General features: G+C 64.8%; 1 protein-coding gene across 4 annotated transcripts; it reads left to right on the top strand.

Moving 5' to 3' along the window:
- Positions 1-336: 336 nt before the first annotated feature.
- Positions 337-14,405, top strand: PER1 (period circadian regulator 1). 4 transcript variants are annotated; one of them, XM_062215985.1, is made up of 23 exons: positions 337-411; positions 5,529-5,945; positions 6,061-6,159; positions 6,246-6,400; positions 6,487-6,608; positions 6,692-6,893; positions 7,014-7,065; positions 7,206-7,348; positions 7,660-7,738; positions 7,819-7,925; positions 8,101-8,254; positions 8,360-8,468; positions 8,557-8,688; positions 8,873-8,978; positions 9,074-9,245; positions 9,338-9,468; positions 9,639-9,818; positions 10,374-10,613; positions 11,416-12,026; positions 12,306-12,474; positions 12,567-12,756; positions 13,102-13,252; positions 13,545-14,405. In XM_062215985.1, exons 2-23 carry the CDS (start codon positions 5,671-5,673, stop codon positions 13,827-13,829), a joined length of 3,864 nt encoding a protein of 1,287 aa, XP_062071969.1. In that variant the 5' UTR covers positions 337-411; positions 5,529-5,670; the 3' UTR covers positions 13,830-14,405. The 4 variants fall into 4 exon arrangements, with proteins under 4 accessions (XP_062071969.1, XP_062071970.1, XP_062071967.1 ...); XM_062215986.1 differs by lacking the exon at positions 337-411 and adding an exon at positions 511-591; XM_062215983.1 differs by lacking the exon at positions 337-411 and adding an exon at positions 3,950-4,027.
- The last annotated feature ends 385 nt before the right edge of the window (positions 14,406-14,790 follow it).

Below are 14,790 nucleotides of genomic sequence, written 5' to 3'. Positions count from 1 at the left end.
GACCTCTCAGCCTATGAAAAAGTTTGAACAGCAGGACTGGCATTTGCGTCACGGCCCTAGGCAGGTCGGGGGTTGTCCCCACAGCCAATAAGAATTTCGGCAGTGGATGGGGGCGTGTCTTCCGGCCAGGCTTCCAATCAACGCGCCGGGGTGGCCCCTCCCGCACGTGGAAGGATCACTGCCGGTTGGCACGCTGACCAATGAGGAGAGGCCGGCGGCCGGAGGCGCCAATGGGGGCTGTGCGGGGGCCGAGCGGCTGCACGCGGCGCGGGGCATGGGTCGGTGCCTGCGAGCCAATGAACTCGGGGGGCGTGGCAACCCGGCCAGTGGGCGGGTCGGGAGGAGCCTGTGGAGTCGCTAGGGTCCGTCCCAGTTGTGGAGAAATTTGGGTTTCTGCGTGCGCGCGGAGCGGTGAGTGCCCAGGGGTGGGGAAGAGATGAAGGGCGGTCGATACGGGCTTTTCCGGGTCGTTGTGTTGAGTTGGGGGAGGGACAGAATGGAGGGGAGGAGAGGAAGGAGGCAGCCTGCGAATGCGTGATCGCCGCAGCGGGAGCTCTGATGGCCATGAAGAAGGGAGACCCAGAAGTCGGGGTAGGGGTGGGAGTTGCTGTCCTCACATCCCTGTGCCTCTTAGGATGCCTGGACCCCTGAGTGCCCGGGGAGGGGCTCAGAAGCCCTCCACGATCGGAAAGAGCTGAAGCCCCTGCTCCCAGCGAGACTTCAGAGAGCTGACGGGGGTGTTCCAGCGCATGGCTGGTGTCTGGGGGCGCCTTAAGGACTGGAGAGAGGCAGAGCTTCTGAGGCTGGAGACCCTGGCACCTTGGGAGGGTACCGCGGGGTTAGCATGGTGATTTGAGAAAGGGTGGTGTGATGACTTAATCTGGGTGTCTCTCCCAGACCATTCTTGGGAATAGAAGCAGGGTAGTAAATGTTGAGTTCTGAGAGGGAGGACAGGGTTGCAGGATGTGCAGCCTGGCTGTGCCCATGTCTTCCAGGGCCCCTGCAGGTGGGGAGGCATTAAGAGGGTGCTCTAGTGCAACCAACCAGGCCTGTTGGAAGTGGGGTTCCTAGGAAATCACTGGGCTGCTGGCTGCTAGGGTGATCCCAAGGACTTTGTGAGCACGGGGAATGGGCTATTGCAATGAGAAGTGTGTGGGAGTGCACACAGAATGTCTCAAGATTGGGTCCTGGGAGAGGAGGGGTTGGATGGAGTCTGTGTTCCAGTCACCAGACTTAGAATCTAAGCTGGGTACAAGAGGCCTAGGTTTGCTGGAATGCAGCTTAGAGGCTGGCTGAGACCTCCCAGATTCCCCAAGGGTAAGACGCCAGAATGAGAAACCATTGTTAGAGCTCAGATTTGAACTCTGCACTCCCTTTGCTAACAGGCTCAGAGTAAGCCGGGAAGCAGACACTTTCGGCCAGTTCAGTGCCTCCTTGGCTTTAGCTGTTCCCACGGATGGGGATAACAACACCCATCCATCTGGGAATTAAATCAGATAATGTATATAAAGTGCTTAGCACGATGCCTGGGTCATTTAAATAAAATGTAGCTTTTCAAATTGGCTTTAGGGTGACAAAACAACAGTGGCAGGGTGTGCTGTGCCTGGGAACTGTGCGCGCATTCTCGTGTTTTTCTGGAAGTTTTTGATGACTCCCGTTTCCCTCTTCCTGGTCTTCAGGCACCAGCCCAGATTCCCTCATTCCTCCCTTCCATCCCTCTCCCAGCATCCAGGCCCCAGACTGGGCCACTGCTCTGTCCCAGTTTGATTTCCTCATCCTACACCCATTCTCTCTGCTGCCCCTCCTCCCTCGCTCGGTTTCTGCTGCCATAGGAACCAGAGATTCATGCTCCGAAGGGGGCCTCCGGGAGGGGGCAAAGGTGCCTGTTCACTCGCAGAACCTGGGCCTCCGAGCTCCCCCGCCCCGGCTGCTGGGCACTGGGCCAGCCGATGTGTACAGTATGGGGAAGGGAGAAAGCCAGCGCCAGAAACTGCCGGGCACAAGCCAAAGGGCTGGCAGACGCCGAGTCCTGGACCGAGAGCCAGGCCTGGGGGCGGCGGCGGGGGACCCCTTCCTCCTAATCCTCTCTCCAGGAATCTCTGGCTTCGGGACAGGACGGCTGTCGTTAGGTTTGGGGGAGGCGCCCAAGCTGAGTGCATGTCCTGGGCCTCCAGCCAAGAGAACACGATGTTCCCAAGTGCGCTGGCCGCCGCCCTGTGGGACTGGCCGCCTCCCAAACCGCTGCCTCTCCAGCCTCTCCAGCCTCCCTGCCCCACATTCCCCGGCCGCCTCGCCCCGCCCCCTTCCTCCGCTTTGACGTCACCGCGGGTCCCCGCCCCCGTTTCCCGCACTGACGGCAGCAGCGGGGCCCGGTTACTGTGGGGACCGTGAGGCCGGGCGGCCGGGGGCTGCCGGGGCGCCGGGCCCTTTGTGCAGAAAGAATACGGAGACGGAGGTGGGGATGGGAGCGATCGCACCTAAATCCCCGAGGAGCCCTGGGCGGGGAGCAGAGCTGTGTTTCCGAGAAGAGGGGTCTGCGGCGAGACAGGCCCGGGGCCACAGTATATGAGCGTGCGCTGGCACGCGCGTGTACATTTGTGTATGTGGGGGGGTGTCGCAGGTCATTTTTTAAGAAGTCTTGTTTTCTGTTTTCCTGGTTCAGTTTTTCCAGGTTATTTTACAATACCCCACAGGGCCCTCCCCTCTGCTCCCCCCCCCCGGGGGGGGAAACACGAGTGTTAATGAAAGCTTAGACCACGTGACCGACCGTGCTGGGGCTGCACCCACAGCTGATTATGTCAGCAGCTGCGTGGGGGCCTCCACTTGCTGCCCACATGTCCAGGGAGCCCTGGGAGGAAGGGCACCTCACAGCCCTGGTCTGTGCGACCACAGCCTCCTGGACCCAGACTGGCCCTTTGCCCCCCAAATCAGGCCCCTGTTCGCTTCCTAGGACTCCGTGTTCTGCCCCGCCTCTCTTTAGAAATTTCCCGTGGCTTCTTCACCACTGAGGCCCCTCGCCGTCTTTCCTTGCCATCTTGTTGAAAACAATCATCACGTTTACCGACCACCTGCCATGCCCCGACCTGGGCTTCCTGGAATACGGTGAATGGGGGAGATGGCGGCCTCTGCAAGGTTCCCGGCTCTCAGCCTTCTGTTTCCCAAGGGGTGGGCATCTGAACCCCTTTCTGCCCCACCTTTCTCTGCATAGGGCCCCAGCTGGCCGCCTCTCACTCCTGCCCACTCCCTCCCTCTGTGGCCCTGGCTTCCTCTCGGGGCAGCCCTCGCCGTGGGCGGCCGCATCCTCCGGAGAGAAGCACTAGTGACTAATGAGGCTGCCTGGAGACCTTTGCCGTGATTGGCCACGGCAGCACCTGCCATTGTTGCCCTTCGCAGCCCCTATTGGCTCCGGCTGCCCCGTCCATTGTCTGCCTCTTCCCACTGCCCACTCAGCCCAGTCACACGTGGGCCCTCAACTGCCATCCTCCGGGATTTTAAGTGTCAGAGGAAGGGGCCCAGGAGAGGCCAAGCCAGGTTTGTCTGCCCCTCCTCTCGGGGGCCTGCCATCTCATCCAGCTGGGTCCAGCTCCTCCACCACCCCCCGTCCTCCCCCCCCCCAAAAAAAAGACCTAGGCATCCTATTCTGCAAATCTTGGCCGTTAAGGAAGTAGACAGCTCTTTGAGCCCAGGCATCTTCTCTCAGGAGGAGCCAGTTGACCTCCCTCTTCTCCCTGCTGTTATTCACTGTGCTGGGCGGTGTCCGGGGCCCTTCAGCCCAGCGCCAGCACCCAGGTCCACGTGCGCCCGTGTGTGTGACACAGCCCTGACCTCAGTGGGGGCCGGCAGCCAATCGGGCGCCGGGAAGAGATCCCCAGCCAATCGGGGGCGGGGCCTGCGGCTCCGCCGGCAGGAGGCCAATGAGGGGCAGCGCCTGGCATTATGCAACCCGCCTCCCCGCCCCGCGGAGCTTCCACTCGGCTGCGGGCTGGAACTGCAGCGGACAGGCGGCCGAGGGCCCTCGCCAGGCCAGGTAGGCACCTCCGCGCCCACCCTGGGGCCGGTCTCCGTCCCAGAGCCGGACTGCCTCCACTTCCTACACGATGGGCCACTTGGAGCCCGGACGCTCAGACGGCACACCAATAATCCACCTTCCCTGTCGCTGTCCACCCCCTTCTTGCCCCCAGGGACCTGGGTGCTCTTTGCAACCCTGCACCGGGCGTCCGCACTCCTGACCCGCTCATCTTACTCCAGCTTCGCCCCACTCCGCCTCCCCACCTCCGGCCCCAGCCACCCTGGCCCCACAGCCGACCCTCAGCGAGCGTGCCCCGTTTCCTTTCTCGTTACTCGGGGGTCTCCGGGCTTGTCCTGACATCAGGACCTCTTCAGGCTCTCGGCGCTCCCTCCTCTTTCCGGGCCCTGGCCCCGCGCCGGCCGTGATGTCAGCCCGCTTCAGGCTGGAACATCCCGTTCCCGGCGCTAGTTCCTGTTGCTGGCCACAGCCTGCCTTTCTCCTGGCGCGTAGAAAAGGCTTGAGGATGGGGGGTGTGGTTGGGCCGGGAGTGGGGTTAGAACTGTCCCCTGGCTGTTGTGCGACCCCTGCCCAGAGCTTCGGACGGGGAGTGTGGGGGTGGGGAGAGGATTCCCAGGTCCTTGACGCTAGCAGGTGCGTTTCGGCCCTGGTGGTCGGCAAGGGGGCAGGAGCCGGAGAAAGGTGGGCTGTGTCGTCTCCGCCAGAATGACGGGGACCCGGGCGAGAGCCAGGCTGGGGGGCTTCTGCACGCAGGGCCGTGGTGGTTGTGTTTCGTCCTGGGGCGGCCAGGACCAGCCCTGGAACCCAGAGAGGCGGCCCTTTTTCTTACGCCATCCCGCCGTCCAGACACTGGGGATATTTAGGGGGGGCGACCCTCGGCCGCGCCCGCCCGCCCGTGTGGGAGAGGGTCGATCCCCCACTTCCGCTGGGAAATGGGGGAGGGGTCGCCCCTCCCGCCCTCCTTGGTCCCTCCAGCAACCGCTGAGCTCAGTGGCTGACGTCGGTTTCCCTGGCGACCGCGGCGGCGGAAGCGCGTGGTGGGGCCGCGCACGTCGGCGCGCATGTGCGGCGGGGGTGGCACCGCCCCCGGATAAAATTAGCCCGGAAGCCTAAATATAGGCGGCGATCGGCTCACCCCCTGCTCTGTGGCCTTAGAGTCCCCAGCCGAGCCGGGCCCTGCTGGGAACTTGGGCATGGGAAGTGTCCAGGCCTTGGCCCACAGCCATAGTCCTGGTCGATTGCTCGGGCGGTACAAATTCGCGCCACGCTGGCAGAGGATGTGGGGGAAGGCCAAGGGAGCCCTCTCCCACCTGCCGCACTCCTACGGAGACACAAAACGGAACCTCCCTCAGCTGCATGTTAGAAGGCCTGGGCCCAGGCCCGGGGCTCGGGTCCTGGGGGCGTGGGAGCAGGAAGGGGAGGGTCTTGAGAAATCGGCAGGTGCTGTGGGGTTAGCGTCCCAGCTTTCCCTAAAGCCCTCTTTCCTGGTCTCGCTCTGCAGGTGCTGGCCGTGATCCAACTTCTCAACCCTCCGAAACATAGATCTCCCACCTCACTCCCTCGGACAGGCCGCCTGGCCGCCGGGCACATCCGTGGTGGCCTCTCCGCCTTCTCTCTTCTCCTGTCCTCCCCATGGCCCAGACATGAGTGGCCCCCTAGAAGGGGCTGATGGGGGTGGGGACCCCAGACCCGGAGAATCCTTCTGTCCAGGCGGGGTCCCATCCCCAGGGCCCCCACAGCACCGGCCTCGCCCAGGCCCCAGCCTAGCCGATGACACCGATGCCAACAGCAATGGCTCCAGTGGCAATGAGTCCAATGGGCCTGAATCCAGGGGTGCCTCTCAGCGGAGCTCACACAGCTCTTCCTCCGGCAATGGCAAGGACTCGGCCCTGCTGGAGACCACGGAGAGCAGCAAGAGGTAAGTGCGTGTGCGTGTGCATGTGCGTGTGTTTTTAAGGCCCAGAGGTGGTGTGAGTGAGCCCCATGCTGCTGGCCACCGGCCCCTCATCTTGGGTCTGTTGCTTCTCCCCTAGCACAAACTCTCAGAGCCCGTCCCCGCCCAGCAGTTCCATCGCCTATAGCCTTCTGAGTGCCAGCTCAGAGCAGGACAACCCATCTACCAGTGGCTGCAGGTATGTGGGCTGAGGGCTGTGAGGGGGGAAGGTGCCGGGCTCCTGGGGCTCCCATCTTCACCCTCTCCTTGTCATGGGCCCTGCAGCAGTGAACAGTCAGCCCGGGCAAGAACGCAGAAGGAACTCATGACGGCGCTTCGGGAGCTGAAGCTTCGGCTGCCACCAGAGCGCCGGGGCAAGGGCCGCTCCGGCACGCTGGCCACGCTGCAGTACGCACTGGCCTGCGTGAAGCAGGTGCAGGGTGAGTGGTGCCCACCCAGAGGGAGTGGCCCAGGGCATGGGCTGCTGTGGGAGGGCAGCCCATTTTTACCGACGGCCCCCCTGCAGCCAACCAGGAGTACTACCAGCAGTGGAGTCTGGAAGAAGGCGAGCCTTGCGCCATGGACATGTCCACCTACACCCTGGAGGAGCTGGAGCACATCACGTCCGAGTACACGCTCCGCAACCAGGTCAGCCGCCGCCCGGCCCCTGCTCCCCAGCGCGCCCCCACCCCCAGCTCCTGAATCTGCTCTTGCTCTCGCCCGCCGGCCAGGATACCTTCTCGGTGGCCGTCTCCTTCCTGACCGGCCGGATCGTGTACATCTCGGAGCAGGCGGCCATCCTGCTGCGTTGCAAGCGGGATGTGTTCCGAGGTGCCCGCTTCTCGGAGCTCCTGGCTCCCCAGGATGTGGGCGTCTTCTACGGTTCCACTGCCCCGTCTCGCCTGCCCACCTGGGGCACGGGCGCCTCGGCAGGTGAGGTGCTCCAGTGCTTGGGAGAGGGATGAGCGGTCCCAGAAGCCCCCTGCCGTTTGAGAGGCCAGGGGACCCAAGCCCTACCCTACTGGGCCCTTCTCACTGCCTGCCTTGTCCCAGGTTCAGGCCTCAAGGACTTCACCCAAGAGAAGTCTGTCTTCTGCCGTATCAGGTAGGTCGGCGTATGGGGAGTGGGAGGAGGCCGCCCTCTCCCACCACCTCCCTGATTTCTTTGTCATGTGGGCCATGATCTCGAGGAGGGCTCAGTGGTTCCACACTGAAAGTCCCTAATGCTTCTCTCTCCCCGGCTAGAGGAGGTCCTGACCGGGACCCAGGGCCTCGGTACCAGCCATTCCGCCTGACTCCGTATGTGACCAAGATCCGGGTCTCAGACGGGGCCCCCGCCCAGCCGTGCTGCCTTCTCATCGCAGAACGCATTCACTCGGGCTACGAAGGTGGGCGGGCCTGGCTCAGGCTGGGAGGAGGACAGGGAGGCGGGAGCCAGGCTGGTAGGGTCTTGGAACAAGTTGAGCTGTCCTGGGAGTGAGGGTTGCAGCCCCCTGTAGAGGTAGAGCCCTTAGCTAGTGGAGGACATAGAACGCCTTAGTTCTTTCTGGTGCAGATGCTGATCCAAGGCACAAAGCATGGCCCAGGCCGTCTTTGCAGGCGGCCGGGCCCCAGGCAGGGCTGTGGGGAGGCAGCGTGGAGGGCCGGGGAGCTGAACCCTTGCAGATGAAACCCCACGACTGCCCTCGCTGTGCCTCAGCTCCCCGGATCCCTCCTGACAAGAGGATCTTCACCACGCGGCATACACCCAGCTGCCTTTTCCAGGACGTGGACGAAAGGTGAGGTCAGAGCCCAGAGGCCGGGCGGGGGGGTGGCCAGGGCGGAGGCCGGGGTCTCTCTGACGCCTCCTCCTGTTCAGGGCTGCTCCGCTGCTGGGCTACCTGCCCCAGGACCTCCTCGGGGCCCCAGTGCTCCTGTTCCTGCATCCCGAGGACCGACCCCTCATGCTGGCCATCCACAAGAAAAGTGAGCCGCTCTCGTGATGCTCTCCCTCCCTGGCAGTCCCTGGGGCTTCCTAATAGCTGCCCTCGCGGTTTTGTCGCTGGGTGTCATGGTCATCTGGGTCTTGCCCCTCCCTCCCGCTGTCCCCTCCAATTTCCCATGCCAACACGCCTCACCCCCCTCCCTTCCTGCCAATCAGTCCTACAGCTGGCGGGCCAGCCTTTTGACCACTCCCCTATCCGCTTCTGCGCCCGCAATGGGGAGTACGTCACCATGGACACCAGCTGGGCCGGCTTCGTGCACCCCTGGAGCCGCAAGGTGGCCTTTGTGTTGGGCCGCCATAAAGTACGCACGTAAGTGTGCTGCTGGGCCTCCCGGCTGATACTGGGGGCAGGGCAGGGCGGGATGGGTCGGTGGGACCTGGGGCAGGGCAGGACTCACCCTCCCCCACCCTGCAGGGCACCCCTGAATGAGGACGTGTTCACGCCCCCTGCTCCCAGCCCGGCTCTGTCCCTGGACCCTGATATCCATGAGCTGTCCGAGCAGATCCACCGGCTGCTGTTGCAGGTGAGGGTTGAGGGAAGGGGGCTTGGGAGGTGAAGGAGGGGCGGGAGGCAGGCTGCGGCCATCTCACGTGCCCTTTTCCCCACGGCAGCCTGTGCACAGCTCCAGCCCCACGGGGCTCTGTGGTGTTGGCCCCATGACGTCCCCAGGCCCCCTCCACAGCCCGGGCTCCTCCAGTGACAGCAACGGGGGTGATGCCGAAGGGCCCGGGCCTCCTGCTCCAGTGAGTGACCTGCCCCGGAGTCGCCCTTCTGTGCTGGGATCTGCCCTGCCAGTCCCGCAGCCTTGCCTTGGCCTCCTCTTCCTGTCCCCCCCCACCTTGCTCCTGTGGGGGCCCCCTGCCTCCCTGCTCATGTCCTCTGGTGCCAGGCCGCTGCTGCCACCCGCCACGGCTGTGTGTCCCGCAGGTGACCTTCCAGCAGATCTGCAAGGACGTGCATCTGGTGAAACACCAGGGGCAGCAGCTTTTCATTGAATCCCGGGCCCGGCCTCCCCCTCGGCCCCGCCTCCCCGGTGAGTTTGCCAAGGACGCGGGGGTGGGTGAGGAGTGAGACCAGAAGATTCCCCTGACCTCCACCTCCAACCCACTTCCCTGAATCTTGCCCCAGCTACAGGCACGTTCAAAGCCAAGGCCCTTCCCAGCCAGTCCCCAGACCCAGGGCTGGAGGTGGCCCCTGCTCCGATCCAGGCCCCGCTAGCCTTGGTCCCTGAGGAGGCCGAGCAGAAGGAAGCCTCCAGCTGCTCCTACCAGCAGATCAACTGCCTGGACAGCATCCTCAGGTGAGGCGTGCCTGCACCGGCTCCCCCGTGGGCCCGGTCTCTGCCCCCGCACCTGGATCCTGCCCTTAAGGCTGCCTGTTGTCATCCGCCAGGTACCTGGAGAGCTGCAACATCCCCAGCACAACCAAGCGCAAGTGCGCCTCCTCCTCCTCCTGCACGGCCTCCTCCGCCTCTGACGACGACAGGCAGAGGGCGGGTCCAGTCCCTGTGGGGACCAAGAAAGGTAAAGCCATCCCGCCCCAGCCTGGTGACCCCGTGACTCCGCCCCTCTGCCTCTGGGCCCCTACCTCGCTCTGCCTTGTCCTCCTGCCCTGCCTCCTGATCTCCCCCACCCCGTAGCCCCTCTCCTGACCCCCTGGCGGGGGTGGTAACCAGGGCCATCTCTCTGCACAGATGCGGCGGCGGCAGTGCTCTCTGGGGAGGGGGCGACTCCGCAGAAGGAGCCAGTGGTGGGAGGCACCCTGAGCCCGCTTGCCCTGGCCAATAAGGCAGAGAGCGTGGTGTCCGTCACCAGCCAGTGTAGCTTCAGCTCCACCATCGTCCATGTGGGAGACAAGAAGCCCCCGGAGGCGGGTATGGGCGTGGAGCCAGGGGGCAGCACCTGGGCTCCACTTGGTCCCCAGCCAGCTCCTTCCTGCCTACCCTTCCCCTCCCCCTCCCCCTCCCCTTCCAGGCCCTATGGAGAGAAGGAGGCCTCCTCTTAGTGGGGGCTGCTACAGCTTGCCCTGCCCTTGCCAGCCTGTCTGCTTTGTCACATCTGCTCCTTGTGTTCTCGCCGTCACTGGAAGCATAAATCTCGGGGGTGGAAGGGGTCACCAGGGTGTGTGCGGCGAGGAACTTGTTGAAGACCCCCAGAGGGTCTCTGGGTGCTGACCAGAGCTGGCGAGGAGGGGGCCTGCCCTCCTACGAGAGCTCTGGCGGTGTCATCCCTGGGCCTTCGCTGGCAGGGCAGCAGCCACTGGAGGAGACCAGGAATGCTCGCGTCCCGGGACAGCTTTGCATGGAGTAGTGGGCTCAGGGGCTCGGGGCCCAGGGCTTAGCTGTGCTGTGGGACGGGGAGGGTGTGTGTGGCTTGTGCTGACCCCGGAGGTGATTCTGATGACCTTTCCCCCATCTCCCCTTCCCTAGACATCATCATGGAGGACCTGCCTGGCCCAGCCCCAGGCCCGGCCCCCAGTCCGGCCCCCAGCCCCACAGTAGCCCCTGACCCAGCCCCAGATGCCTACCGCCCAGTGGGCTTGACCAAGGCCGTGCTGTCCCTGCACACACAGAAGGAAGAGCAAGCCTTCCTCAGCCGCTTCCGAGACCTCGGCCGGCTGCGCAGACTCGACGGCTCTTCCACGGCCCCCTCGGCCCCTGGCGAGCGAGGTAGCCACCAGGACGTCCCCAAGCCTGCCTTCTGCCCAGTCTAGGACCAGCCTGCCCCGGGTGGGTCTGGAGGGAGGTGTTCCTGCTCCAGGGACGCAGGCTGGTGCTGCCTCCCCTACCAGAGCCCTGCCTCGGGACGGGCCCCAAGGTAGCCTCTCCCTGCCAGGCCGGGGTTCCTGGCTGCAGCCAGGGCAGCCTGGGGTCTGGCCCTGAGACAGGCAGGCGGAGGTGCTGTGCTCCAGGTAAGCTACCCCGGCCTAGCTGGGGGCGAGGGCAGGAGGTGGCGCAGGCCGAGGCGCAGCCGTTACTGATGAAGAGATCCATGCAGGCCCTGGGCCGACTCTGGGTGGGGTTGGGGTTTCAAGAGACTCGAGATTCGGAATGAGGCCTGGGCTGTCCTGCCCGCCTCTTGCCACCATGGAGAGCTAGGCAGAAAGAGCAGCACCAGGCTGGCAGTGTCTTCCAGAGTTCGGGGGATGAATTGGAGCCACCTGCCCACTGCTCCCTGGACCCACCCTGCCTCCTCCCACCTGCCAGTGGGCCTCCTCCTGCTCACCCTAGCTTGACTTTTGTGTAACCTTTCCTTTCCCTGGCTCCTTTCTCAATAAATTCCCTGGTTTTTGACTCCTGTAATTGTTCCCTGAAGCCCCCCTCCCCCGCCACGCCCTCTGCTCTGTGTGGGCGAGCAGCTCTCCCTGGAACCTTTGCCCGGCTTCCGTCTGGTCAGTGTCAGGGTGGTGGGGGGAGGCAGGGGCACTAACCCCCAGGCTGAGGCCCTTGCTAACGCCGTCTTTCCCTACAGGCTGCCACCATGGCCCTGCGCCCCCTGGCCGCCGACACCACTGCCGATCCAAAGCCAAGCGCTCACGCCACCACCAGACTCCCCGGGCGGAAGCCCCTTGCTGCGTTTCCCACCCCTCACCTGTGTCCCCCGCTGCTGCCTGGCCCTCCTCACCGGCCACCACGCCATTCCCAGCCGTGGTCCAGCCCTACCCTCTCCCAGTGTTCTCTCCTCGGGGAGGCCCCCAGGCTCTGCCCCCGGCCTCCACATCTGTGCCCCCTGCCACTTTCCCTGCCCCCCTGGTGACCCCAATGGTAGCCTTAGTGCTCCCAAACTATCTGTTCCCCACTACATCCACCTATCCCTATGGGGTGCCCCAGAGCCCTGCGGAGGGGCCTCCCACCCCTGCCTCCCAGTCTCCATCCCCTTCCCTGCCCCCCCTGCCTCCCAGCCCCCCGCCACGTCCAGACTCCCCACTGTTCCAGTCAAGATGTAGCTCCCCACTCCAGCTAAACCTGCTGCAGCTTGAGGAGCCCCCCCGTGCCGAGGGGGCTGCTGTGACAGGGGGTCCCGGGAGCAGTGCTGGGCCCCCGCCTCCCAATGAGGAGGCCACTGAGCCAGAGGCCAGAATGGTGAGCACCGACCCTCTGCGTCCTACAGGCCCACCAGGCCCTCCCCGTCCGTGTCTGCTCCCTCTGTGCCAGCTTCCTGCCCCGGGGTCGCCTGGGCTGGGGTCTCCATCCCCAGGAGTGGGTGTCGTGGGGCGGGAGACCCCAGCTGGATTTCTTCACCAGCTCTCCCCTCTCTCGGCCTGGGTGGGCCCCACTGTCGGGAGCGAAGACAGTGGGGACAGCTGGAGGGAAGCCCAGGCACGGAGCCCCCCGTCACTGCTGTTCCCTGCCGCCCTCCAGGTGGAGGTGACCGAGTCCTCCAATCAGGACGCGCTGTCTGGCTCCAGCGACCTGCTGGAGCTGCTGCTGCAGGAAGACTCTCGCTCAGGCACCGGCTCCGCAGCCTCGGGCTCCCTGGGCTCTGGCTTAGGCTCCCATGAAGAGGGCAGCACCTCGGCCAGCATCACCCGTACGCCCACCCCCCACACCTCCCTGGTAGGGGCCTTGGGAGGCCAGGCCCGCACTGGGCAGCCCGACTCAGCGGCTGCCCCTCACTCGCAGGCAGCAGTCAGAGCAGCCACACGAGCAAGTACTTCGGCAGCGTGGACTCTTCAGAGGCAGAGGCTGGGGCTGCGCGGGCCAGGGCTGAGCCTGGAGACCAGGTCATTAAGTATGTACTCCAGGATCCCATTTGGCTGCTCATGGCCAATGCTGACCAGCGTGTCATGATGACCTACCAGGTGCCCTCCAGGTGAGGCGGGTCCCAGGCCTCTTCCACCTCCCTTGTCGAGGTGGTGGGGAAGCCAGCCCAGCCCACCCTCCCTCCCCAGCTAACGTGGAGTTTTCTTCCTTGGGACTCTGTCCTGGAGGTTCCATCCAGCCCCTAGCCCCCTGGAGCCCCATCAGTAGTTTCCCTGACTTGAGAGCAGGTTGCCTGGGCTCCAAGAGCCATGAGCCTCCATCGCCCCAGCTGAGGGGAGGAGCACGAGGTAGTGGGCGGGGAGGTTGCTAGAGGCAGACTGCCAGCCTCGGGGGTCCTGGCCGCCTGGCCTTGGTCCTGGATCCTAGCCTCTGCCTCGAACCCTTCCCCGGGCAGGGACGTGGCGGCCGTGCTGAAGCAGGACCGGGAGCGGCTCCGGGCCATGCAGAAGCAGCAGCCTCGGTTCTCTGAGGACCAGCGGCGGGAACTGGGGGCTGTGCACTCCTGGGTCCGGAAGGGCCAGCTGCCTCGGGCCCTTGATGTGATGGTGAGAGAAGTCTGGGGGCGGGGGGCTGGCAGGGGATTGAGCTCAAGTTCAAGGCAGAAAGGGTAAGGGCTGGATCATGAATTCCACTGAGCTGCTGGGTGATGTAGCTGAACTGCTGTGCACCTGCTGTTGTCCATGCCCGTGGTGATGGTCCCCTAGTGGCATCTGGGTAGCCAGTAGGACCCCAGGTACACGTTGGGAAGCACCGCTGGGCCCTGGGGCTGGGAAGCTGGGCTAGCGGACAGCCATGAGGAGCCTCCTGCCTCACTCCTACCCCCTTTCTCTCTCCAAGGCCTGTGTGGACTGCGGGAGTAGCGCCCAAGACCCCGGCCACCCTGAGGACCCTCTCTTCTCGGAGCTGGAGGGACTGGGGCTGGAGCCCATGGAGGAGGGTGGTGGCGAGGGTGGCAGCGGCGGTGGTGGCAGTGGTGAGGGTGAGGGTGAGGGTGGTGAGGAGGCTCGGGCCCAGGGGGAGGCCAAGGTCTCCGGCTCCCAGGACTCAGCCATGGAGGAGGAGGAGCAAGGTGGGAGCTCATCCGGTCCAGCCTTACCCGCCGAGGAAAATGGCACCAGCTAGGCTCCATCCGGGGACCACCTCTGGGCAAGGAGAGGCATCCTTCTGTGTCCTCATGTCAGAGCCCAGAGGTGGCCAGACCAATAGGAAACGGCCCCAGCTCGTCGGGGGCGGGGGGCTGGACCCATCACCAGCCTGGGATCCAGGGACTGCCCCTGTCCTGTTAGGCACCAGAGGGTGGACCTCCCCAGCGCAGCCTGGAGGGGTGTCCCCTGCCACCCCTGGTGAGGAGCGCGCCCTGCCCCAGCCCAGGTTGCTGACAAGCTGCTCACGCAGTCCCGCCGGACCCCACGGGGCCCCAGCGTCAGCCCGAGGGTTCACTGCACTTATTTATTGGGGAGATGGCTCGCTCTCCCACCTCCTCCCCCTGTGGGCCGAGGGACTGAGGGCCAAGCAGGACCCAGGGGTTCGAGCCCCTAGCTGCTCCAGGGTGGGGGAGGTTGGTGGACCACGGAGTCCCTGGTGCTGCCCCTCAGGTGGGACCCAGGCGTTCTCAGCTATACCCTCTACCAATGGCATTTGTGTTTTTGATATTGTGTCTGTTATTATTTTTGTAATACAAAACCGGAAAAACCAAAACCACCAGGACTTTGTGGAATGAAGTTTGGGAGCGGAGCGGGGAGCTGGAGGGGGGGTGGGTGGGGCCCCGCTCCCCGGAGGACTGCCCGAGGGTGTGGGCGCCGCTCTCCCTGCACCTCCGCTGAGGGCCCTTGACAGCTGCAGACGTCAGCACCTAACTCCGACTCCACGCTCGCCTGCGCGTGGCCTCAGCTGGTGTCCCGGGAAGGAGAGATGGAAGGGGCCCGGCTCCTTGAGGTCACCACACCGAGGGGGTGGGGTAGGGGAGGCCCTCGGGCAGCGTCAGCCTAGGTGCTGCGGGCACCCGCTGTCCTGCACCCATGGAGACAGGACGGGACGTTGACCTCCAGCCCGGACCCCGAGGGGCAGGGGCGAGCCGGGGGTG

This window comes from Lepus europaeus, chromosome 18, assembly GCF_033115175.1.
Source record: "Lepus europaeus isolate LE1 chromosome 18, mLepTim1.pri, whole genome shotgun sequence".
Lineage (NCBI taxonomy): Eukaryota > Metazoa > Chordata > Mammalia > Lagomorpha > Leporidae > Lepus > Lepus europaeus.
Note: the sequence above shows the minus strand (reverse complement) of the source record. Positions and strands in the feature narration are given on the sequence as shown.